Genomic DNA, 26,552 nt, shown 5'->3' with positions numbered 1-26,552 from the left:
GGGCTGGGAGAGCCCAGTCGCGGGCGCTCCTGACTCGGGAGGGAGACCTGTTGGCGTCGAGGCCACGGGCGCGGAGTGGCGGTGCGGAAATCTGCGAGCGGCTCCCCCGGTGGGGCCGCGCCCTCGTGCCACCCTCATCCCGCTCGCCCGGCCCGGCCGAGCCCGGCCACCCGGGGCCCGCGCCGCGAGTCGGGCAGGGGCAGCGCGGCCCCACGGCTCGGGAGGCGGAGGGAGCCGGCCAGGATTGATGTCTAAATCAATGCCGTTTCTAAGCGCTTCTCTCCGCTCCTCTCCATCTTCCTCAAAGGCAAATCGCCTCCCCAGGGTGGACCTCCTCTCCCTTCGCAAAGTCAGCGGGAGGAGAGTGTCCGCAGCACACCGATCCCGCAGCCCCCGCCCGGGCGCCGAGGGGCAGCGGGTGGATTCGGAATAAGCACCAAAATGGAGGGAAAGTGCGGGCCTGGCAGCCGCCTGGCGTGGGAGCTACCTGCTCGCCCCGCGTTACCCTCCTTCCCCCAGGATACCCCCGCTCGTTCCCCCACACCCGAGCTCCGCTTCTCTCGAGCGCCGCAGTGCAGCCCCGGCCGGAGCCCACCCCCAACTCGGGCATGGCCCTGTCTGCCCTCCTCGCTCCCAACTGGGCCCCCGATTGCACGGGATCTGGAAGGGGGAGACCCCTGGTTTCCAACGCCAAACCGGGCCCTGCTGAGGCAGGCCTGGCTGGTTCTGATTTAATTATTCACTGATGAATCAGACAGCTGCGATTGTGAAAAATCCGCGGCCTCTATCGATTCCAGGAACATATAGGGGGGGTGGAGAGGCCGTGGTAGCAGAGACGGAAGTCGGCCCGGCCTTCGGGTGCCCCGGACCAGGCGACCTCGCCCGGCCCCAGTCCCCCCCGAGCGTGCGGCAGGGTCGGGCCACGGATACGCAGGCTCCTCTTCTCGCACTAGGCCCGGCGGGGCCCGGTTTGCGGGCTGGGTGGGCGCGCCTGGGGCCGACGGGCCTGGCTCCCGGCCTCGGGCCTGCTCTGGCCTCGTGCAGAGAAGACAAAGAGGAACCGAAGAGCAAGGGCAGGAGAGCTGACAAGTGCGCTTTCCGGGGGACGGCTCTCGAGGGGGCCCCGGGCCGGAGGTTGCTGCCCACAGGGCGCCCCCCGTCCAGGGGCGGAAGGGCGGACGGCGGGCGCTTCCGGTCTTTGCCACCCGGGCGCCGTGTTGAGTCCGCCCGCGGGGAGCTCCTAGCCCGGCCAGGCGAAGGTCAAAGGACTGCGACGGGCGACCGGCCCGGGACACCAACTCCCCGCACGCGCCACCCTCCTCGTGGGCAGGGCAAGCCACGTCCGGTCGATCTCGGTGAGTTCCAGCCGTCGCAGCGCCGCTTCCGGGTGCCCTCCAGGCAGGAGACGGGAGCCGCGAGGGCCGGGGCTCGGTTCCCCTCTTCCGTGACCCGGGAGCCAACTTGGGAGTGTCTTCCAGAGGAGCACAGTCTGCGTGTGCTCATGACAAGGCGCTGACACAGTGATGTAGAGAAGACGTCCAAGAAGCCATTACGCTTCTCTTGATGCAAAAAATGTAGAAGGATTTGATGTGGCTAGATAGTGTGCGAAAAGCCTTTTTTTTTTTTTTTTGAAAAGCACTGGAAGCCAGGGGGTAGTCCTTTGGTATATACATGTTATGCCCTCTTCTTTGGTCCTATTCAAGTCATGTGGCTTTCCATTACAATTGAAAAATATATTTTATTTATTCATTTTGAGAGAGAGGGGAAGGGAGGGAGAAAGAGGGAGAGAAACGTGGACTGGTTGCCTCCGCCTCCCTCTCCCCCACGACAGCAGGGCCGCGGTGGGGTGGGGCGCAGTTCTGGCTGGCAACCCAGGCATGTGCACTGCTCTCGCTTTACTGGGTGATGCCTAACCCACTGAGCCACATCAGTCAGGGCTCCATTACAGTTTGAAATTATTCTTAATATTACATTTTTATAAGCATCACAAATCATACAGGAAATTTGTAGGCTATGTAGGACAAAAAATATTAAAGGTTTACAGTTCTGCAACCCCAATGTTTCATTTTTCTTTTCTCTTAAAACTGCTTTTCAGTATGTACTGTTTCCTTTTGTTGGTGACATGTGTTCTTCAGACTTTATCCTGGAAAGAGGTCAGCATTGGCTCTCTGGAGATCAGATATGGAGTCAAAAAGGAACTCATCGCCAGGGTTGTAGTTGGTGGGGCTGAGGACAGGTCACTGAACACACCATGGCCTTTCCTGTCTTGATACTGAGATGGTTTAATAGATTTTGCGTTGGTCTTCCAACTGTCAGACTGGGGAGACCTGGCTTTGGGGCTTTGTGTTCCTTAGACCAAAGACAATGCACTATGTATAATTCTTTACCTTCTCGACAAACATTGGTAACGAGAGGGGACTTTTAGGGACAATTCTGAAACATGCTTTGAACCACCGCGTCTCATACATGGCTTGTAATGACATGTGGAAAGCCCTTAAAATTCTCCATCTGGGCTTGTGAAAGGTTTCTGAAAATCCTTTAAATATACAGCTGTTACAGGACTGTAATTTGTGTGATTTGGATGTAAATTAATATTAATTTGTTCTCCCCCCTTGTTTAGTATTAAGCTGAATATTTTTTGAGGGGGGGAAGGAGATATGGTTGGTTTCACTTTAAATAAAGGTGGGGTGAGTAGAAATATTTTTTTAAAATTTGCAAATCAAAGTTTAGATAAAGTCATATGACTAAAGCAAACATTTTTTGTGGTTTGAAGGGATGCAGTTTATGCTTTTGCAGATGCTGTTCCTTCGGTGCATTTTGGTGAACTGCTTCTGCCCAGTGTACCTGGTACATATCAACTCATGGCTGAAGTTTGAGTTCCCGTTTACAGACTTCTTTTGGGGTGGGCAATTTGCATATATAATTTCCTGTGGAAGAATTGTTATACTTTTTATGCTCATTTTAATTTTATTCCCCGGTTATGTTTAATATTATAACTTAAATATTGGAACATCAGTGGGGCAGCAGTCAGGTGCAACAATCAGAATATGGGAGAGTTCTAGAAACTAAAGTATTTTACAGAGAATGGATGATGGCCAACTCATTAATTTATTTGTTCACTTAAATATTTATTGGATACCTTCTAGGTGCCTCTTTGAGTTTTAGATTGCAAGTAAAAGAAGTGATCTTTAACTTAAGTAGAGAAGAACTTCCAGGGAAGGCACCAGTTAGTTCATAGAAGCGATAGGAATGCACGAGAGTTAAGCTTGGAAAGCAGGCAGGAAACAAGGGGCAGTATCAGCGGCTGCAGAGTCAAGGTCGCACCGTGTAATAGACAGCCTCTGTGGCCATGTTGTCTCTTGCTGCTGCCAAAAGTAACTTCTAGGCTATCCCTGTGTTTTTATGCTGACTCCGCAGGAGCCAATGGCCGGGCTGGAGGAGGGGTGGCCTCTGGGTTCTCCTAAGGCACATGCCAGGACCCTAGCTACCGAAGGGTACTCATTCGACCTCTACCCCACACTTTAGGGAATCACTTAAAATAAATAAGATGGGTGTTTGGATAGTAGGAAGCAAAAAACAAATGCACAAACAAAAAACCAGAAAACAAACAGCACCCAGAAATACGGTATTGCAGAGGCGCCGGGGATAGGACAATGAACAAATTAAATATGGTCCCTGCTCTCATGAATCTCACATGATAACTGTTCATTTTTTGTGTATGTGTAAAGAAAGGGAAAAAACAGCAAATAATTATTTGGGTCTTATTTTAAAGGAATGGGCTAAGTTTCCCCCCTTTTCCCTCCCTTCGTCTCTTTTGGGTAATGTCGGATGTTGGTCAGGGGAAGTAAGAAATGACTAATTTAGGAGGTGCTCTGTCCATCACCCTCAATCTCAAGGTCAAGGGTGTGCTGGAATCAGGATCTGGGTCTGGAGCAGATCCTAGCAGTCCTGTTGCCTAGCCCCTCCTTCTGTAGAGGCTCTCCAAGGTCCTTTGCACTCAGGCTGCTCATTTGTTAATGAGATCTTAATGATTGTTGGGTTAATTTCTTGAGGGCTCTTTTTTAGATATTCTAAATCTGAATCCAAGTTGTTATGGGTGCTTAGAGCCTTAAAAGCTATTTCTGATGGGATGCATTTGTAATGATTGACTTCACACGCCAAAAAGGTTTTGTGATTTTCTTTTTCAAAAGTAAATTTTTAAAAATATCTAATTCTGGCTCTGGCTGGTGTAGCCCAGTGGATTGAGTGCAGGCTGCAAACCAAAGGGTCCCCAGTTCGATTCCCAGTCAGGGTGCATGCCTGGGTTGTGGGCAAGATCCCCAGTGGGGTCCACGTGAGAGGTGGCCACACATTGATGTTTCTCTCTCTCTTTCTTCCTCCCTTCCCCTCTCTCTAAAAATAAAAAAAAAAAATTAGAAAAAAAAGTCTAATTCCAAGTAATTGGATTCAGTGAATGTATTTGTTGCTTCAGGTTTTAAGTGATACTCTGAATCTTTGGTTCCCAGGTGTAACTAATTTTTAGACCAAGAAAGGAAGAGAGGACAGAATGAGACTAGAACCTGTCATGATGTAGTGTGATCAGTGAGACCAGAATTACTTCCAAATTATGTCTTTTCTTGGTATTTACGACAGAATGAGACTAGAACCTGTCATGATGTAGTGTGATCAGTGAGACCAGAATTGCTTCCAAATTATGTCTTTTCTAGGTATTTACTACCATTTTTTTATAGCGGTATTTTTGAAGAGACTTTATTTTATGTAAAAATAATTACTTGACAGGGCAAATCCTTATTTAAACCCTGTTTCTTCAAAGTGGAACCTAGTGATATTTACTATATCATCAAAGTGTCCTTACTGGAAAGATGTGGGGACAGTTTCAAGGGTCATGTTTAACATTAGGTTTGTTACACAATATAAGCAAATAACAGCAACCCTGCGTATTTTGTATTCTTGGTATTCTGAAAAAAAAATGTGTGTCAATCGAATGAATATTAAACCAGGGTCACTTGCCTTGTGAATGAGCTCTCTTTATGACACATTTTAAAAGCGAGTACTCCCATGGAAAACCAAACAATAATAAAAAACATATACTTAAAATATTGATTTCTGCGCGATGAAGTTGCTTACAGCTGTGATAGTCGGGTGGAGTGGGGGGATGTAATGGGCAAAGGGAGGAGTCACATCTGTAAGAGTTTATTGATCCAAAATGTGGTGAGATTTTTTCTTGGCTTGTTCTCTTCTCCATGCCGTTCCAAATCCTACTCATCCTTTGATACCATGTTTGTAAACTTTCTGAGTGAGATCCCTAGCAGGAAATGGATTTTATGTTGCAACCCTAGGGTATGTACAGTATCTGAACATTTCAGGAAGGAAAGAAACCTTTTTCAAATGCCCTACAGTAGCCAAACTTGTATTTGAAATTAATTACTGAGCAGAGAGCCTCGTCTGATGGTTCTGGTATGCATTGTTTTCTTCTCTGTATAGCGTTTGTTTTTCTTGCTGTTCGTTAAGCACATGTTGTCTAATGCTGGGTATTGATATTTGTGTATGTGGATCCTGGGTTGCATTAGACAGTAAGGACGCCATTCTGGAAGGAAGACTCTAATGACATGCCATAGGGCTCTCGATCCTGTCTCGTTCAGTATTTTTTTTATTAAAGTCTTTACTGAAGGTTAGAGAGGCTGCTCATTAAATTTGTAGGTTACATAGAGTAAAAAGCCATAGCTAATGTATTGAAAGGTGAAATCAAGATTCAAAATGAAACGTGAATGTTGGAATGAAAACCACCACGATGTGCTTTAACAAAGACCAATACAAGGCCCTTTGTTGAGGCTAAAAATATAAATCAAAGGAGGTTCCTGGATTGTGATAATAATGTTTGTGAAACAATGGGGGTATAAATCTTACATAAATGCAAAATAGTTCAAAATATTATTCTGCATAAAAAGCTAATGTAATTTTATACTGCGTCAACAGAAATATGGTATATAACTTGCAAGGAAGATAGCAGGTTCCCAGTATTCTGGGCTGGAGTTTTATCTAGCTCTAGCTGCCTTATTTTAATACAGACATTGATAAGTCAGAGATTAGCATCGGTCCTCGGGGTGTGGGGAAGAGGAACCGGGCTTTATGTAGAAGAGTTAGAGCAAATGTTTAGCCTAGAGAAGAGGCAAATGATGTGGTACGCGATTGCCACGTTAAATATCGGCCTAGCTGTCACATGGCGGAGGGGTTGGTGTTTCCTGCTCCCCAGGGCAGAGTTAGGACCAAGGGTACAAGTGACAGAGGGGCTGACTTTGATTCTAATAATTAAGGTTGTCCAAGAGCATAGCAAGTTGCCGTATGAGGGAGTGACTTCTTCACCCAGAGGAGGACCCTGCAGAAGCTGAGGGGCTGTCTGGCTAGGATGCTGCTGGTAGGGAACAGCTGACTTAGGCAACAGAGTGAAACAGGTGATTTCTCTGGGTGAATCTCGTAATTCTTTAAATTGCATATTTGAAAAATAATACTGTGAAAGTGATTTTATATAGGTTATTTTAAGAGATACATTAATATTCAAGCTTGTAAGAAGTTTAAATGTGCATGGGAGAGCATTTTGTATCTCAAAGCATTATAAAACTATTCCTTTATTTATGAAAAACACAACTTTGTTTCTTGTCCACGTTTCTAAAATTCAAAAGAGCTTTTAAAACCGAGAAGATTTTTGGGTCTCATATATTGAAATAACATTTACTGAACTGACATGTGACTCTTCCAGTCTTTATTCCAGCTGGAGTTAACCTTCAGATATACCTCTGTAGAAACCTTATTGTATTTGATTATAGGGTGCTGAGCAGACCCTGTTCAAGGTTAGGATTCTTATGATTAACACCTTTCAAACTATATGAAAAATCCTTGATTCTGAACCACAGGTGGCAAACACAAGGGCTGCGGGCCGAATCTTGGCCCTCCACCTTGTTTTATCTGGCCTGGCACCTTGCTTCTACCAGGGGGCAGCTCCGAGCTCCTTGCCCCTAGTTAAGGAATAGTTACATTTATATAGTCCTAGAATTATATTCGGTCCTTTGAAGGTGACCTTGAGGCTGATGTGGCCCTTGGGGAAAATGAGCTTGACACCCTGTTCTAAACTGTCTCCAAAGGATTTGGTTAAGGGACTGTTCTTATTGGTTATCCTATAACTAGAGTTTTGTTTTCTCAGGGTAACTTGGATTCATTGGCCAAAAACCTAGACAACAAGGTACATTATTTCTCCATGCTAGAATTGTTCTCAAGAGCTGTTATCATCAAGTCCTTAAAACATGTCACAGAAGGAATTTGCTCTAGAAGCCACATTTGTGCTGTATATTGAAGCAGTAAGTTGCTCTGCCACTCCACGTAAATTTTATGAAGAGGTCAGTGACAAAAATGACCAGTGTCGAGGATCTCCTCCCAAAGCATAATTTATTACTTAAGGATGGCGCTGGGTGACAGTATCAAACTTTTCTAGTCTAGGTGGGGTATTTAGTAAGATCAGTTAATTAATGGCTTTCATTTTACAAATCCTCTCTATAAATTTTACTCACTCTGCAGATATTTATGAAGCACCAAATACTCGATGCTAACTCTCAGCTAGGCAACAGTGTTTAAAGATGAACAAGATGAAGATAGTAACCTTAATGTGTTCACACACTCATTTCATCCTGAAAACGACCAGTAAGACAAGCAGGGCAGGTATTATGTTCCCAGCATAAAGATGCAAAAAATGGAATCTCAGAGAAGTTAAGTGATTTGCTCAGGGTCACACATCCAGTAAGTGGTGGAACAGGACTTAAATCTAAGGCTTTAGTTCAAAGTCTAGTTATCTTTCTATCATACTGTATATTGAGAACATGTCATTTGCTATATGAAAATGTATCATCTCACCCAACCCTTATCCCTGTCATTTGCTTTTACTTGGCTGCTCAGAATTCATAGCCACTTTTTGTGTTTGGAGAATGCACTATGAAATAAATTTTATGGGATATCGGTCATCAGTCACAAAGCCCAAACTTTTCTTCTTCGCATCCCCTGGCATTTGGGACTCAGGAACAAGTAAACTCAGCCAGTGAGAGAATGCATTCCTGAAAGTAAGACACCAAAGAACAAAAGGGTAGGGGCAGCCTGGAATTCAGGCTGGTGAAGGTGGTGCCCTCTGTGTCCAGCTGTGGCGGTTTATCAGCCAGGTTGGATCTTTGGCTGCGATTCCTATGCTTAATCTTCGTTGATTTCAGACTGTTTTCTGGACATGATTCTCATCCCTTTTTAGGCTATGCTGTGAGCCATCTGCTTTGCCTTAATGAAATTTCTCTGCAAAAGTTAACCTACGTCAGTTTCTGTTTTCAGTCAAGAACTTTGACTAGGAGAGATCATTTTATGGATGAGTAGTGAGAATTGGTCATATTTTGGACATATTTTGAAGGGAAAGCTGGACCTGACAGAATCTGTTGAGTACTGGATATGGAATGTGAGAGGGAGAAAGGAATCAAGGATGACATTAGAAATTTTGGTCTGAATAATTGAAAGACTTATTCAGAATTAAGATAGAATTAAGCTATCATCAGTTCTACTTGTCTATGACTACAAACTACCCCTACCCCCAAATAGTGCACCAAAACAGCAGTCATTTCTATTATTTCTTGTTGGCTTTGTTGTTTCGTAGCACGATGGCTGGGTTTGGAGAGGGAATGCTTCCTGAAGGGAAACATTCCAAGAGAATGGGGAGGAAGCTGCATGGCCTTTTATGACCTAACTTCAGAACTCACACAGTGGCACCTCCACCATATTCTACGGCTAGAATTATTCACAGGCTCATCCAGATTCAAAGAGGAGGAAATATTGGAGCACCAAAGAATTTGGAGTCATGTTTAAAACTCATACAATCATTAGGGAACTCTGAGAGAGGTGAGGAAGATGTTGAGATGGTGAGAGGAACAAGTTGAGTTGGGAGACCATGTGTTTGGATGTTAAGTGTAGATGTCGATTAGGTGTTCAAGAGAACATATTGCATATAAGTCAGGAGTTCAGGTGAGAAGTGGAGGCTAAAAATGTATATTCAAGAGTTACATGTGTATAAGTAGTATGTAAAGCCACGGGACTGTTCGAACTAGATCATTCAGAGGTGGAGCTTTAGAATGTTTTGAAATCAGGGTATGTGATACCTCCAGCTTTGTTGTTCTTGCTCAAGATTGCTTCGGTCATTCGAGGTCTTTGTGATTCTGGATGAGTATTAGGATTTTTTTTTTTTCTATTTCAGTAAGGACAACACTGAGATTTTGAGGGGAATGGTGTTGAAGCTATAGAAGTGTAGACAATGGAACACTATTAAATATTCTTCCAAAGCATGAACATAGTATGTACATTTTATTCATTTGTGTCTTTTAAAATTTTCTTTTGTCATTGCTTCTTTCAGTACATCTCTTTTGCCTCTTTCTTTAAGCTTATTTCCTAAGTACTTTATTCTTTTTGATGTTATTGTAAATGGATTTTTGCATATTCTAACAGTAGGGTTTTCTACATATAAGATAATGTCATCTGCAAATAGAGATAGTTTTACTTCTTTCTTTCTGATTTGGATGGCTTTAATTCCTTGTTCTTGATTAAGTGCTCTGGCTGGGGCTTCTAGTATTACGTTGAATATGAGAGGTGAGTATCCTTGCCTTGTTCTGGATCTTAGAGAGAAAGCTTTCAGCTTTTCATCATTGCGTTTGGTTTAGCTGTAGGCTTTCCATAAATGGCTTTTATTGTATTGTGGTAAGTTTCTTCCATACCTAATTTGTTGAGAATTTTTACCATGCAAAGTCATCAGATGCTCTTTCTGCATTATTGCAGTAATCATTGACTCTTATCCTTCATTTTGTTAATTGGTGTATCATGTTAATTGAGTTCCGTGTGTTGAACCATCTTGTATTCCAGTGATAACTCTGACTCTGCCATGATGTGTGATTCTTTTAATGTGCTGTTGTCTTCGGTTTGCTAGTATTTTGTTGAAGATTTTACCTTTATGTTCATCAGGAATATTGGTCTTCAGTTTTCTTTTTTTGTGGCATCTTTTTTCTGGTTTTGGTGTCAGTTTGAGACTGGCCTCATAGAATGAGTTTGGATATGTTTTTTCTAATTTTTGAAAGAGTTTAAGAAGGATTGGTATTAATTCTTCTTTAAATGTTCTGTAGAATTCACCCTTGAAGCCAAATAATCCTGGGCTTTTCTATGTTGGGAGTTTTTTGTGTACTCCTTCATTTTCCTTATTTTTTATTGGTATGTTCAAAGTTTCTATTTCCTTTTGATTTAGTCCTGGTAGGTTGTATATATCTAGGAATTTCTCCATTTCCTCTAGATTGTCTAATTTGTTAGCATATACTTGCTCATAATAGTCCTTTATGAGTCGTCTTTTTTAAAAATTAAATTTACTTAATATAAGAAAATATTAAATTTCTTCCTTTTTTAACTTTATTTTTAGTGTTGACTCTCTTATGGTTGTCCCCCATCCTTCCCCCCGCATTTGCCCACCTCCATCCAGCTCCCAACCCCCTTCCCTCCTGACTGTTACCACACTGTTATCTGTGTCTGTGAGTTATGGGTCTGTGTTCTTTTGCTAATCCCTTCACCTTCTTTCATCAGGTTCCCCTCCCCCCAACAGCCGTCAGTCTGTTCCATGTTTCCGTGCCCGTGTTTCTATGTTCATTAGTTTATTTTGCTCATTAGATTCCACATATAAGTGAGATCATAAGGTGTTTGTCTTACTCTGAGCGACTTACTTCACTTTAGCATAATAATCCCCAGGTCCATCCATGCTGTTACAAAAGGTAAGATTTCCTTTTTTTTTACTGCTGGGTAGTATTCCATTATGTAAATATGCCACAGCTTTTTTATCTACTCATCTATTGATGCACATTTAGGCTGTTTCCAGATCTTGGCTATTGTAAACAGTGCTGCTATAAGCATAGGGGCACATATATTGTTTCAAATCAGTGTTTTAGAATTCTTAGGATATATTGCAGTAAGTGAGTTTGCTGGGTCAAAAGGCAGCTCCATTTTTAATGTTTTGAGGAAACTCCATACTGTTCTCCACATTGGCTGTACCAGTCTGCATTTCCACCAACATTGCACTATGTTTACCTTTACTCCACATCCTCTCCAGCACTGTTGTTTTTTTGATTTATTGATGGTAGCCATTCTGGCTTATATGAGATAATATTTTATTGTGGTTTTAATTTGCATCTCTCTGATGATTGGTGACATTGAGCATTTTTTCATCTGTCAATTGGCCATCTGTATGTCCTCTTTGGAGAACTGTCTGTTCAGGTCCTTTGCTCATATTTTAATTGGATTGTTCATCTTCCTAGTGCTATAAAGGAGTTATAGAAGTCCTCTATATATTTTGGAAATTAACTCCTTATCAGGTGTGTCATTGGCAAATATTTTCTCCCATATAGTGGGTTCTCTTTTTATTTTGTTAATGGTTTATTTTGCTGCGCAGAAGCTTTTTAGTTTGATGCAGCCCCCTTTATTTATTTTTTCTTTTGTTTCCCTTGCCCTAAGAGATATATTGGCAAAAATGTTGCTATGAGAGATGTCCAGGATTTTACTGTCTGTGTTTTCTTGTAGTATGTTTATGGTTCCATGACTTATATTTAAGTCTTTTATCCATTTTAGGTTTATTCTTCTGTATGGTTTAAGTTGGTGGTCTAGTTTCATTTTTTTTGCATGTACTTTTCCAGTTTTACCAACAGCATTTATTGAAGAAACTGTCTTTACTCCATTGTACACTTTTGCCTCCTTTGTCAAACATTAATTGACCATAAAAATGTGGGTTGATTTCTGGGCCCTATGTTCTGTTCCATTGAGTTATATGCCTATTCTTAAGCTAGTACCAGGCTGTTTTAATTACAATGGTGTTATAGTTTGATATCAGGTATTGTGATCCTTCCAACTTTGTTCTTCTTTCTCAAGATTGCTGAAGCTATTTGAGTCTTTTTGGTTTCATATACATTTTTGGAATATTCTAGATTTGTGAGATATACCATAGGTATTTTAATAGGAATTGCATTAAGTCCCTTATGATTCTTTTTTATTGTGGTAGGATCAGTTGAATGTGTCCTCTTTCATTTCTGATTTTATTTACTTGAATCATCTTTTTTTTTCTTAGTATAGCTAAAGGGTTGCTAATTTATTTTTCAAAAAAATGACTCTTAGACTTCCGCCAAGATGGAGGCATGGGTGGAAACACTGTGCCTTCTCCCACAACCAAGTTTGAATACAACAAAGGTTTGGAGAAACAAAGACACAACCAAAGGACAGAAAATTGAATTATACGGAAGTCTGACTACATCTAACTGTTCAACGGGGATGGTAAGAGGGGCGGAGCCAGCAGCGAGCAGGGTCGGGCAGGACAGGTCCCCCGACCCAGGTGCACAGGCAGCCCGGAACCAGTTGGGGTACGGGGCAGACTGACCGCAGGCGCACATTCGCGCACAGTGAGACAGGCCACGCAGGCCCCAGGGGGCGAGGGCTGACGGCGGTGGCACACTCGCGTGCACTGGGACGAAACGCGTGGGCCTGGTGACGGCAGCAACTGCGGCACTGGTGAGGGCCGCGGCGGCTGGCGGCAGACGGGACGCCATAGTCCCTCTTTGACCCCGCCCCCACATATGGCATCACAACCCAGTGACTTAGTTGCCCTGTTCTAGTGAACACTTTAGGGCTCTGATCCTGCTATGGAACAGGCATGAACAGCCCAAAAGGTGGCGCAAGAAGAACTCAAAGTCCCAGAGCCAATGCCTCTAAGCGACCGAGAAATTGCCAGCCTCTCAGAAGCACAATTCAAGACACTATTTAGCAGGATGCTCACAGAACTGGTAGATTATAGTCACAAATTAGAGGAACAAAGTCACAAATTAGAGGAACTTAGTCACAAATTAGAGGAACATATGAAGGCTAAACTAATTGAAATGAAGGGAGATGCACAGGAAACCAATAGTGATGGAAAGGAAACTGGGACTCAAATCAATGGAATGGACCAGAAGGAAGAACAAAACATCCCACCAGAAAGGAATGAGGAAATGAGAATTAAAAAAAATGAGGAGAGGCTTAGGAACCTCCAGGACATCTTTAAACGTTCCAACATCCGAATTATAGGGGTACCAGAAGGGGGAAAGAAACAGCCACGAGTGGAAAACGTATTTGAACAAATAATAAAGGAGAACTTCCCCAGTCTGGCAAAGGAAATAGACTTCCAGGAAATCCAGGAAGCTCAGAGAGTCCCAAAGAAGTTGGACCCAAGGAGGAACACACCAAGGCACATCATAATTACATTAGCCAAGACCAAAATGAAGGAGAGAATCCTAGAAGCAGCAAGGGATAAGGGGACAGTCACCTACAAAGGAGTACCCATCAGACTGTCAGCGGATTTCTCAAAAGAGACCTTACAGGCAAGAAGGGGCTGGAAAGAAGTATTCCAAGTCATGAAATCCAAAGACCTACAGCCAAGATTGCTTTATCCAGCAAAACTTTCATTTAGAATGGAAGGACAGATAAAGTGCTTCTCAGATAAGGTCAAGTTCAAGGAGTTCATCATCACCAAGCCCTTATTATATGAAATGCTAAAGGGACTTATATAAGAAAAAGAAGATGAAAAATATGAACAGTGAAAGGACAGCAAACACACAGTTATTAACAACCACACCTAAAACAAAAGCAAACCAAGAGGACAGCTAGATCAGGAGTGGAACCATAGAAATGAAGAACACATGGAGGGTTAGCAACAGGGGAGTGGGAGGAGGAGAAGGGGGGAGAAGGTACAGAAAATAGCATAGACAGTAGGTAGAAAATAGATAGGGGGGAGGGCGAGAATAGTGGGGGAAATATAGAATCTAAAGAACTTGAGACACGTGGTTATAAACTAAGAGGGGGAGAATGGCGGGGGAGGGAGGGTGCGAGTGGAGGGGAATGAAGGGGGGGAATAGAACAACTGTAATGGTATAATCAATAAAATATATTTAAAAAAAAAGAAAAAAAATGACTCTTAGTTTCATCAATGAAAAAAATATTTGCCTGTTTTTGCCCTGGCTGGCGTGGCTCAGTGGATTGAATGCCAATCTGTAAACTGAAAGGTCACCAGTTTTGATTCCCAGTCAGGACACATGCCTGGGTTGCAGGCCAATCCTCAGTTGGGGGTGTGTGAGAGGCAACTGATCAATGTATCTCTCACACAAGGATGTTTCTCCCTCTCTTTCTCCTTTCCTTCCTTGCTCTCTAAAAACAAATTAAAAGCTTTAAAAAAAGAAAGGGAAAGTTAAAAACATTTGGGTATTTTTTATTTCATTTATTTCTGCTCTAATATTTCCTTCTTTCTAACTTTAGGACCATTTTTCTGGGTACAGTATTCTTGGTTGCCATTTTTTTTCTTTCAGTACTTCGAATATATCATCACACAATTGCCTGTCTTACTATGTTTCTGCTGAGAAATCTATCTTGTGATGTGTGTGTGTATCCTTTGTATGTGACGAGTCACTTCTCTCTTGGTGCTCTCAATATATCCAATTGGCTCTGTTTCTCTGGAGAACTCTAACTAATACAGTTAAGTGTATAATTCATTTTGTAGACTGTTGGGTTTTATTTGCTAATTTTTTTGCTGAGGATTTTTGCAGTTATGTTTATGAGGGATAGTGATACATAGTTTTCTTTTTTCATATTGTCTGGTTTTGGTATCAGGATAGTACTAGCTTCCTAAAATGAATTGGGAAGGTTTCTCCCATTCTGGAAGAGATTGTGTGGACTTGGTGTTAATTCTTCGTTAAACTTTTGGTAGAATTCTCTAATGAATACTTCTGAACCTGGGGAATTTTGGGAATTTTTAAGGTGAAAATTTAATCTTAATATACTACTAGCCTATTTCATATTGGGGGCTACTTTGTGCTTTTTGAGAAATTAGTGCATTTCATCTGCTATATTTATATGTGTAGAATTGTTCATAGTATTCACTTAATATTTCTTTTATGTCTGCAGGGTTTGAAGTGATATTTCTTGTTCTATTCCTGATATTGGTGATTTGTGTGCTCTCTATTTTTTGTCAATTCGTTAGATGTTTGTCAATTTTATTGATCTGTTTTCAAAGAACTAGCTTCTTGTTTCATTGATTTTTCTCTATTGCTTTTCTGTTTTTAGTTTCATTGATTCCTACTCTTTATTTCCTTTCTTTTATTTGCCTTGGGTTTATTTGGCTCTTCTTTTTCTATGTTATTAAAGTGGAAGATTGTTGATATGAAATTCTTCCTCTTTTCTAATGTAAGCATTTAATGCCTCACATTTACCTTTAAACACTGTTTTATCTATAGGCTACATATTTCGATATGGAGAGTCTTCAATTTCATTTAGTTCTATGTATTACATTATTTTGTTTGAAAATTTCTGGAGTATTTTGAAATTTGTGTAGTTCCAAGTTTTTAGAGATTTCTTCCTATCTTTCTGTTACTGATTTCTAGTTTGTGCCATTATGGACAAAGAGCATACTCTTAAACAGTATTTCAAATTGGTTAAGCTTTGCCGTATGGCTCAGGATATGATTTATGTTGGTGTATGTTCCGTGATGCTTGGAAGGAATGTGTATTCTGCTATTGTTGGGTGGTGTGTTCCATCAGTTAAGTGCTGACTAGATCCTGTTGGTGGGTGGATGATACATCCCTGCTGATTTTTTCTGTCTAGTTCTGTGAGTTACAGAGACAGAAAAATGAGACAGTGATGTGAGGTCTCCAAGTATAATTATGGACTGTTCTGTTTATTTCCCTATATGTTTGTGTATATATTCTATATATTATTAATATATTTTACTGCCCTGTGTTTGATCAAAACTCATTTAGTATTGCTAGGTCTTCTTGTTGAATTGACCTTTAGTATGATTATGTAAAGTCCCGCTCACTCTGATTTCCTTTTCTCTGAAGTTTATTTCATTTCTCTTGAAGTTTACTGATAATTGCATGGCCGCACCTGTTTTATTTGACAGATATTTACATGAGATAGCCTTTTCCATGCTTTGGCTTTCAATTTACCTATATTGTTATATTTAAATTGAGTTCCTTGTAGACAGCATGTTTTTAATCCACTGTGCCAATCTTTATCTTTAAATTGGTGTACTTAGACTTCATTTAATGTAATTATACCTGTATTAGTGCTTGATTTTTAGTATTTTGTTTGTTCTCCATTTTTTCCTTGCCGTCCTTTGTGTTGCTTGAACATTTATTATTGCAATTTTGGTTTTTATTACATTACATATAACTTATCACAGCCTACTATTTTCGACATTTTACCAATTTAAGTGAAGTTTAGAAATCTTACCTTTCCCCCATTTATAATATGTTCATTTTAAATATTTCCTTTGCGTCCATTTAGCACCAGTATACCAGACATGGTTATAATTTTTATGATTTTAAGAACTCAAGAGTAGAAGGAAAATGTAGTGTGTTTATTCATATCTTTGCTCTTTTCATATTCTATCTTTCTTCCTGATACTCCAAGATTTCTCTTTTGTCATTTTCTACTTAGAGAACATCCTTTAGCCACTCTTTTAGGGTAAATCTGGTGGAAAAATTGTCTTAGTTTTTTTTTTCATATGAGGATGTCTTGATTTCTTTTTTATGCCTGAAGGGTATTTTGTCTAGATGTAAAATTCTGAGTTGAGAGTTCTTTCCTTTCAGCACTTAAAGAATATGGTGCTACTTTATTCTCTGGCTTCTAGATTTCTGATGAGAAATCTGATATCATTTGAGTTGTTTTTCTCCTATAGTAAAGGTATCATTCCTCTCTTTCTCTGCTATAAGGTTTTTTTGTGTCATTAGTTTTCAGAAACTTGACTATGATTTGGATTTATACTGCTTGGGGTTTACTTAGTTTCTTAAATTTGTAAGTATATGTATTTTGAGAAATTAAAAAAGTTTTCACTCTGGCTGGTGTGGCTCAGTGGATTGAGTGTTGGCCTGTGAAGGAAAGGGTCACTAGTTTGATTCCCAGTCAGGGCACATGCCTGGGTTGTGGGCCAGGTCCCTGGTTGGGGGCACGTAAGAGGCAACCACACATCAGTGTTTCTTTCCCCCACTTCCCCTCTAAAAGTGAATTAAAAAGATCTTTAAAAAATATTTTCTGTCATTCTCTCTTTTTAAAATATTTTTACTTACTTATTTTTGTTAAGTAAAAATTGTATGTTTTTAAGGTGTACAATGTAACATTTTTATAATAGATGTACAAGTATATTTTGTGAACTATACAGAGTACAACAAAAGTAAGTTCACAGTTGTATGTACATGAAACAAAATTTATTCTTGTATTATTTATTAATTATTGTATTATTTTCCATTCAAACTACTGTAAACCTACTATTGCCCCAGCCTGTACATATAAAATTAATTTAACATTTTCTCATTTTATATATTTATCATTTTTTTGTGTAGTGAGAGTAATTAATATTTACTTCTTAGCAGATTTCAAGTATATAATACATTATTTCTAGTTTGTATGTTAGGTTTCCAGAACTGCCTTTATTTCTTTACATACTTTCTTAGTCCTTTGTGCTTTTCTCTTCTGTGACTCCAAATACATGAACATTAGCTCTTTTGTTATAGTCCTATGATGCAGACACTGGCCTGCAGTGTCTGTGGTGTTGTGGATAAGATACGAGACAAATTCACATGGACTACTGAGTTCTGTGGGGGAAAAGTGCCCCAGCCCTTGCTTTGACTGTCTTCTGTTGCTTTCTTGGGCACATTACATTGAGGATGGTCCTCATTTATATGCACAGGTTCACTTTAGGTGGTTACGTTTTACAGAAAAAAAGGAGAGGATGTTGCTAATTACATCAAACAAGAAGGATATTTGTAAATGTAAGGGGAAAAGTGGTTGAACTGGTTACACTTGTCCTTGGAAGGTTTATCATAGATTTTAGGTAGTTATTTTAAAGCTATGTGGTAAATGCTTTCCGACTCAAATCAGGGTGAGGGAGTTTTAGCAAAAGCAAGTCTCAAAGTGGCCTAGGTACAATGCAGGCCTGATTCCCCACGGGAGAACCTATCTGTGGGCGTGGGTCCTATGTACTGAAACTCACTTTCCACTGGCCTTTCTCCGAGTAGGAGCTGGGCCTACGCCACACAGAATGATTTCCTATATGTCTCCCCTTGTTTTTTAGTTAGGACCGCTACAGGTCCCACAAAGCTTATTACTTCCTGGTCTCTTATACAACCCTGGGAAAGTAATTTGCAAATACATCAAAGTACACAGAGCATTATTATAATCAGTAAGCAACCAGCAGCTCCACAGACCCACATTCTCAGATTATTAAGCACATCAGTCATTGTCAGGTAGTAATGATCAAATAATAGATAACATTCAAAGAACTATGAGGACTTATTCAGAGTCAGGGTCAGATAGCTAAAGGGCCATAAAACTTTGGGGAAACAAACTCATTTCAGGCTTGGACCCTTATTTAAATTGAGGATATTAGCAAATCAGATTTCATAGGATTTTATGCATTCTTTCTTAGGCCTGATTGCCCTAGGGAACCCGCCCTTTCCAGCCCAGGGCCACACATACCACCAGCATTGTTTCAGGCTTAGGTTGAGCAGGGGAAGTAAGGCAGCCAAGAGGTTAGGAGACTTCTTGCAGACAAAATGAAGACTCAGGCTATGTGAAAGCCAAGGGATGAGGGTCTATCACCCCCTTTTTCTATAGCCCCTCAAGTCCTTCCCCAAGGGCCCACTCATGACCGTACCTGTCTTAGGTCGTCACTCCCTTGAGGAATCTTACCTGTTATTGGCTAACCAGTCATCCACTGGGGGCCAGGCAGTGTGAAGTAGGGTGGGCAGAGGCAGTGCTCCTGCCAGGGAGATAAGCTTCATCTCCTCAGTGGTTTAGGGTCCCAAGGTCTCTCATTTAGCCTTAGCTATGGTGGGTTAGAGCTTCTGAAACCAGGCAAGGCAGTTCCCAACAGTCCCACAAATCTTAGAGGAGGCTCTATTCATTTTTTTTTTAAAGATTTTTATTTATTTATCCTTAGACGGGAAAGGAAAGAGAGGAGGGAAAGATCAATGTATGGTTGCCTCTCATGCATCCCCTGCTGGGAACTGGCCTGCAACCCAGGCATGTGCCCTGACTGGGAATTGAACCGTGATCGTGTGGTTCACAGGCCTGCGCTCAATCCACTGAGCTACACCAGCCAGGGCTCTATTCATTTTTTCTGTTTTTCTTCTGGTGTTCATTTGGGTACCTTCTATTGTCTCCTGCTTCATGGATTCTTTCTTCTAACCCTTCCGTTTTGCTGTTGACCCATCCATTTAATGAAAATAATTTTTTTATTTTATATTTTCCTAGTTATTTTATGTAAGTGACTTCCCATTGAAACATGGATATTTTAGGTATCATGTTATGAGACTCCAGGTCTTATTTAAACATCCTGTTCTAGCTGACTTCTATTTACATTTACCAAGGAAGGGTAAGAGTCAGAGAACAGCCTTCTATTGCCAGGTGGGGGTAGAAGTGCTATATCCTCTTGGGGAACTGGAAGTCCCAAGCTGAATAGAAAACACAAGCCTAACACATTGAAGGGGAAAATAGAAAGAAACATAGGAAAGAGTATAAGAACTTATTAACTCAGTGAAAAGGCTTAACATATATAAGATTGGAGTTCAAGAATAACATATATAAAATTGGAGTTCAAGAGGGAAAAATAAGGTAGAAGCAATATTTGAAGAGAAAATGAACAAGAATTTTTTAAAACAGGTATCAAGTCACAGCTTCAAAAGTTCTCTGGACTTCAGAAAATATGAATACAAAGGCAAATCTCATCATAAACTTGTTAAAAAATCTTAAAGGAAGCCTGGAAAAATCAGTGCATTACTTTCAAAGAACCTAGACCACAACTGGCAGAATAATAAGTTGGAAATCGAAGCAATGGAATAACATCTTTAAGATGCTGGGAGTTGGCAGAATTCCAGTATATCTGGAATTTTGTACCCAGTGAAAACATCCTTTAAATGCAAAAGCAAAATGAAGACATTTTCAGATAAACAAAATTGAGAGAATATTTTGCTAGCAGACCTAGGGAATTCTTCAGGCAGAAGGAAAATAATCCTCTATGGAAACAGAAATGGAGAAAGGTGTGAGGGCAATGGAAAGAACATATATGTGGATAAGCATAAATGGATAAATGGATAATATATATGTGGATAAGCATACTGTTGTAGAACAATGGTATGTTGTGGAGTATTAAAATATACAGAACTAAAATGCATGATGAAATAATAAATGGGTGATGGATGGGTAACTTATGTTAAACTTCTAATTTCATATTATTTCTCAGTAGGTTGCATATGAAGTCAACCATTTATTTTGAGAAACTGGCTTATGCCACTGTGGGGGATGGAAAGTCTGAAATCTATAGAGCAGGCTGGCGGATTGGAAATTCTCAGGCAGGAGCTGATGTTGCAGTCTAGAGGCAGAATTTCTTAAGGGTAACCTCACTTTTGCTCTTAAGGCCTTTCAAATGATTGGGTGAGACTCACCCACTGTCAGAGTACTCTCTTTCACTTGAAGTCAACTGATTGTAGGTATTAACTAGGTCTTCCAAGTACCACGTCACAAGAATACCAAGATTAGTGTTCAATGGAATAACTGGGTACCGTAACCTAACCAAATTGACACATAAAAGTAACCATCACAGATATTAATAAGTCAAGAATGCTGATTGTATTCCTTATGCTAACTACTAAAAATATAGTAAAAGAATGTATAACTAACTATCTAATATAAGGAGGAAATCAGATAAGAAGGAATGCTTGTTTGTTTAGCCCCTGGCTGGGTGGCTCAGTTGGTTGAACACTGTCCATCAAAAAGGTTATGTGTTTGGTCCCTGGTCCAGGTGCCTATGGGAGGCAGCCAGTTGATGTTTCTCTTTCACATCGATGTTTCTCGCTCCCTCTCTCTCCCTTCTCCCTTCCTTTCTCTCTAAAAAAAAAAATCAATAAAAACATAGCCTTGGGTGAGGATAAAAAAATAGAAATACTTATTTAAAGTAAGACAAAAAAGAGAAAAAGGAACATGAAACAGGTGGAACAAGTAGTAAACCAGTAAGATGGATGATACAAGTAATATGAGTAGTTACTTTAGATGTAAATGGACTTTAGCTAAAATAAATAAATTATAAGACTGGACAAAAAAACATGACCCTATTATGGACTATTTATAAGAGAACATATACCTTAAGAATAAAGACAGGAAGATTAAAAGAAAAAGGATGGAAAAATATATAACTAATAGTTAACAATCTAGCCTTCAGAGAGAAAAGCATTACAGTAGCATTTCATGATGACAAATGAGTCAATTTATTAAGAACATAAAACAATTACAAATTACTATTTATCTAGTAACGTAGCCTTAATCTAAAAACTGAAAGTTGGTAGAACTAAGAGAAAAAAATATGTGAGTACACAATTGTTGTATACTTGGAAACCTTAATATGTCTTGTCAATAACTGATAGTGTAGACAGAAAAAAATATCAGAAAGGCTCTGGGGTGTAGACAGAAAAAAAATATCAGAAAGGCTGTGGACCATCTAAACAATATGAAAAATGAGCTTGACTGAATTGACATATAGAGAGCCCTACAGTCAGTGATAAGAAGAATGTGTCTTATTTTCAAGTGTACATGGAACATTTACCAAAATTGACTGTATTCTGGGACCTAACATCAAATCTCATCAGATTTCAAAAGTTTGATTATTCAGCGTATCTTGATGACCAGAGAGGATTGAAGCCTGAAATCAATTATAAAAAGATAATTAGAAAGTTCTACAAAGTTTTGGAATTAAGCAGTATGCTTTTAAATAACCTTGGATCAAAGAAGAAATCACAAAATGTTTTTAACTGAATAATAGTGGTAATATGATTTATCAAACTTTGGAGGGTGCAGCTGAAATGATGCTTGATGTGGACCCCAGCTCCTGGGGTCCGAGGTGTTATGGGTGAGGTGGGACAAATTTACACGGACTACCAAGCCCTGTGGAGGCAAAGGGATAGTGCAGCTTTTCTCTCAAGAGGAGAGCACCTCGACCCTTTCCTTGACAGGCTTTTATTGGGTTCAATTTGCATGGGAATACAGGGTGTATACCTAAAGCTCAACAATTATTGTCAGGCAGAAATGATTAAACAATAGATAACATGCAGAGAACTCTGAGGGCTTATTCTGAGTCAGGGTCAAATAGTTAAAGGGCCATAAAACTTTGGGGAACAAACTCGGTTTTTGCTTGGACACTTATTATTTAAATTGAAGGTATTAGCAAAGTAGGTTTCATAGGATTTTATGCGTTCTTTCTTAGGCCTGGTTGCCCCAGGGAAACCCGCCCTTTCCAGCACAGGGCTGCCCTACCTCCAGCATTTTTTCAGGCTTAAGCCAGGCAGGGGAAGTAAGGCAGCCAAGAGATTAAGAGACTTCTTCCAGACAGAATGAGGACTCAGGCTATGTCAAAGCTGAGGGGTGAGGGTCCATCACCTCCTTTTTCTTTTCTTTTCTTTTTTTTAAGATTTTATTTATGTATCCTTAGAGGGGAAGGGAAGGAGAGAAGGAGAGAAATATCAATGTATGGTTGCATCTTGTGAGTCCCCTGCTAGGAACTGGCCTGCAACCCAGGCATGTGCCCTGACTGGGAATCGAACCATGATCATGTGGTTTGCAGGTCTGGGCTCAATCCACTGAGCTACACAAGCCAGGGCAATCACCCCCTTTTTCTATAGCCCCTCAAGCCATTCCCCGATGGGTCATTCACCACCATGCCTGTCTTAGGTCGTCCCTCTTTTCAGGAATAGGCTAACCAGTCATCCACCTGGGGCCAACCAGGGTGAAGAGAAAGGGGGCAGAGGTGGTGCTCCTACAAGGAAGACAAACTTTGTCTCCCAAGTGGCGTATGGTCCCAAGGTCCTTTACTCAGCCTTAGCCACGGGGGATTACAGCTTCTGAAACCAGGCAGGGCAGTTCCCAACAGATGCTTAGAGATAAATTTATAGTATTAATTGCAGATCTGAGAGAAGACTGAAAATAAGTAATCTAAATATCCATCTCAAGACAGGAGAGAAATAACAGGAAAGTAAGCGCAAATAAAGAAGAAGGACTAAAATAGTAAAAGAAGAAAGCAACAAAATAGGATTCAGATTGGGCCTTTCAGGACATTTGCTACACCTAAATATACCAAGTTTGTTTTTTCAATCAGAAAAAGAAGGTCAGGTTAGAACACTTTGGTTTGACACTGGCTTAGACATTAGCATGCCTGGGTTCTAGTCAAAATTCTGCCGTGATTGAACCACGTAACCTCATTCTGCCTCACTTTTATCTTTTTTGTCAAATAGGGTTGTGCTACTCAACTTACTTCATAGGATTTTAGATCTTGGGTATTGGAATAAATCAGAAGACTAGGTGGAGATGTAAGGCTAGAATTCTAGGTTCCAGTCTTCCCTCCTTTATTGACTATGCCATTTACTGACACTTACCCTAAGTTCTTTTTTCATCTATAAAATAAGAGGGTTATACTCCCTTCTCACTCTCTGCACTAGGAAGTAAGATGAATGATCCCTATTTCACAAATGAGGCATGCAAAATACAGAGAAGCTAAGTCACTTGTTCAGGAGCAGAACTAGGAATAGGTTTCCTGTGTCCTGGGCATTTTTGTCACTCTCTCTCAAGGTTTCTGAACTTTTTGCTCAAAAAATAACTCCCTGGCTTGCCATGGCATCTGAAATCTCCATCTCTTCTCGTCTGTTTAAGTTCGGCCAGCGAAGATGTTGTGAAGAGGGAAGTGCCGTGCTGAAAGGGAACGCACAGCCCGCCGTGGGTGCCGCACTGATGCCTCCACCGGGTGCCAGCACGGGACGGCAGCTGGGGCATGCGGCCCGGCAAGGGGGCTTCCAGGTCCTGTCCGAAACCTGACACGAGGCGTGGCTTCTGTGTTGTATGAGAAGCAGTGTCCCAACTTGGTCAAGTATGGGCGAGTCTTGCAGGTTTTTCAGTGTGATACTCATGCAGATCAGTAATTTTCAACCAGTGTGCACAGCAGGCTGGCGTGCCCCAAGAGTTTTTAAAACCTGCCACACCTGACTAGTCAGGGACGCTGATCTCTTTTCTCCTTAGATTGTCGAGTAAAAAAATGACAGTAGTCAACACAACAATAGCCATCTGGTGTGAATACCTCCGAATTATACCTTTATTTTCATCAGATTGGCAAAAAATGCATATATGTTATGGTGTGCTGTAGAATTTTTGTAATTAGTTTATGTGTTCCATGAGATTGAAAAAGGGGGGAAATTGCTTATGTAGATCACTAATATGAAGAAACATCCTTTAATAATAGGAATGCACAAAAATATTTCTGCAGTATGTTTCCTCTGTGGAATGGAGACCTGTCATTTCAATACCAAATGCAACGCTGTCTTTAGGTAATTATTATATAATTGTTACAACTATTTCTATGATGGCCAGTGGCCCTCTGCTCATGCCTTGTGCTTTGTCCTGTGCAGAAGACCAGTGCTGAACTAAGGTCCGGGCCCAGCCTGTTGAGTAGTCATGTACATGGGGAGTGGGGGAGAATCCCACGTTTCACAAAGGCGGATGGCTTCTAGGAATTAACGTGTATTAGGAAGGTGCAAGTAGGAAGTAAGCTCTGAGGTGGCCCTGGAAAAGAAAGCTGTCTGCCTGACCCATAGACTGGGAGCGCTAAGGTAAAGAGCAGATGAGGGGTAAGGGGCAAAGGTAGCCTGCTCTTAGGAAGGGCATGCAGAGTTTAGGGCTGTTGAAAGACGAGATCAGGTGGGACGCATTGGACTGATGGAGCTTTCCAAATCATCCCGGTCTGGCATTTGCTTGAGTGGTTTTTGAATTTTGATCAACGTGTTTCCTCATAATATGTATGCCCACATTGAAGTGGTTCAGTGACCCAGGGATCCAAATTCATGAAATCACTTTAAAGAGACAGATAGACAGTTTCCAACCATGCAGTTATTTGGCTACATCCAGGTCCCACTTAAGAAAATTACCTGGATTTAAGATAATCCTCAGAGGATTTTGGTTCCATTAAAATTTTTGAGCCCAGCACAGATGTAATCCTTGGTTCCTCATTTAATAAAATGTAAAGGGAAGTGGGTGTACACACATCAGCACCCTGAAATGGCAGATGATTAGAAATGACTTGGTTGGAATACATTTAAACAGATGGAAACACATTAGAAATCACTGGGTGACGTTCCAGGTGGTTGTTCTCCCTTCCCTTTTCATGCTGATGCTCCACCCCCCCCAAAAAGAATTCTTCTCTCACAGAGCATGGCAGAAGCACTAGTACTGGCCTGTGTTTGTGGTTGCCAAGCGTGACTTTCCTCCCTGCTTCCTGTCTTGCCTGGCAGGGAAAGGATGTTAACCACCAAGTGGCAAACACTGCTGGGTGCTTTGAACTGAAGTGGAAGAGAAGGACCCTGTTCTTGTTAAGGAGACAAGGCTAAACCTCTGAAAAAAATGAAAATATTACATATTAAATATATTCATGTTACAGTTTTCAAACCAGTTTTGCAAGTATCTTTTTGTTTGATACTACCCATGTGTGGGGTGTTTAATATGTTCCAGATATCATAATGTATCATCTCAGTGAGTCTTTCGAAGAGCGCCACCAGGCAGGTACCGTTATCTTCACAGATAGGGTCCTCTTGGCCACTCTGAGGGTGAGGGTGGTCAGAACCAGCTTTTCATAAAGAGTAGGAAATAGGCTCCTGGCGGCTAAACTACTTCCATATGGTTGTTTTACCTTAATGACGTAAGTTTTCTTACCCCTTCCTTGCGGACCGGTCCCCAGTGATACCAGCATGTGAATTTGCTGACACTGTGGTAGTAATGTACTACATTTGTACCAACACTTTATTTCTACCTCTAGTCTAACACTTAGTGTTGGAATAAGCAGGATACTTTGCAATGAGTCTATTTAATGACCTGTGTGTTTCATGGATTCAGAATGAGAACTGGAGGGAGGATTACCCACTGGACTTTGGGGGAGCAAGTAGATTTGCTTAAATGGAGAACTTGAGATGGAGCCAAGACAAGGCACTTTTGCCCTCTGTTCCCTGCAGTCTGCTTAGGCCATGTGGTGATGTGTGTGAGCGTGGCTCTTGTAGACTGGGTACTTGGGCATACACTTTGAGACGGTTTTATGCACAAAGTTGATTGTGAGTGTAGACGGGAGAGACATCTGTAAGGTAGTGGGTAAGGCGGGATTGGGCAGAGGGAGAAATCGACCTGGACTTCCGTGGCAGTGGGGCCTCAGTTGATTCTGCAGGGAGCTCTGGAGATGGGATGGCCTTGCAGAGTTGTCCCATATTGAGCCATGGTGACCAGACCTTTGTACCCCTTGATAAACCAGTCATTGGTCATGGGTGGTTCCTTGGGAGGCACCATCATTCTGGGGAAGGCAGATTGTGGCTACTGAGGACAGTTCTGAGTAATGAGCTCAGCTGGGAGTCACAGTGCCTGGC

The 26,552-nt window shown here is 41.2% G+C and overlaps 1 protein-coding gene across 1 annotated transcript; it reads left to right on the top strand.

Annotated features, from left to right (window-relative positions):
• Positions 1–643: 643 nt before the first annotated feature.
• On the top strand, positions 644–23,898 carry LOC118978995 (translation initiation factor IF-2-like). Its single transcript, XM_037034851.1, has 2 exons — positions 644–1,355; positions 23,809–23,898. The coding sequence occupies exons 1-2, from the start codon at positions 746–748 to the stop codon at positions 23,829–23,831; spliced, it is 633 nt and encodes a 210-aa protein (XP_036890746.1). The 5' UTR covers positions 644–745; the 3' UTR covers positions 23,832–23,898.
• Positions 23,899–26,552: the final 2,654 nt, after the last annotated feature.

The sequence above is a fragment of the Sturnira hondurensis genome, unplaced genomic scaffold (assembly GCF_014824575.4).
Source record: "Sturnira hondurensis isolate 20B ecotype Veracruz unplaced genomic scaffold, ASM1482457v3 Scaffold0001872, whole genome shotgun sequence".
In the NCBI taxonomy this organism is placed as follows: domain Eukaryota; kingdom Metazoa; phylum Chordata; class Mammalia; order Chiroptera; family Phyllostomidae; genus Sturnira; species Sturnira hondurensis.
Note: the sequence above shows the minus strand (reverse complement) of the source record. Positions and strands in the feature narration are given on the sequence as shown.

Excerpts from the sequence above, each read along its gene's own strand:
- LOC118978995 (XM_037034851.1), top strand. The coding sequence starts at position 746 with ATGAATCAGACAGCTGCGATTGTGAAAAATCCGCGGCCTCTATCGATT. Across the intron at positions 1,356-23,808 it reads GCCACGTCCGGTCGATCTCG|TTCGGCCAGCGAAGATGTTG; the intron begins GTGAGTTCCAGC and ends CGTCTGTTTAAG.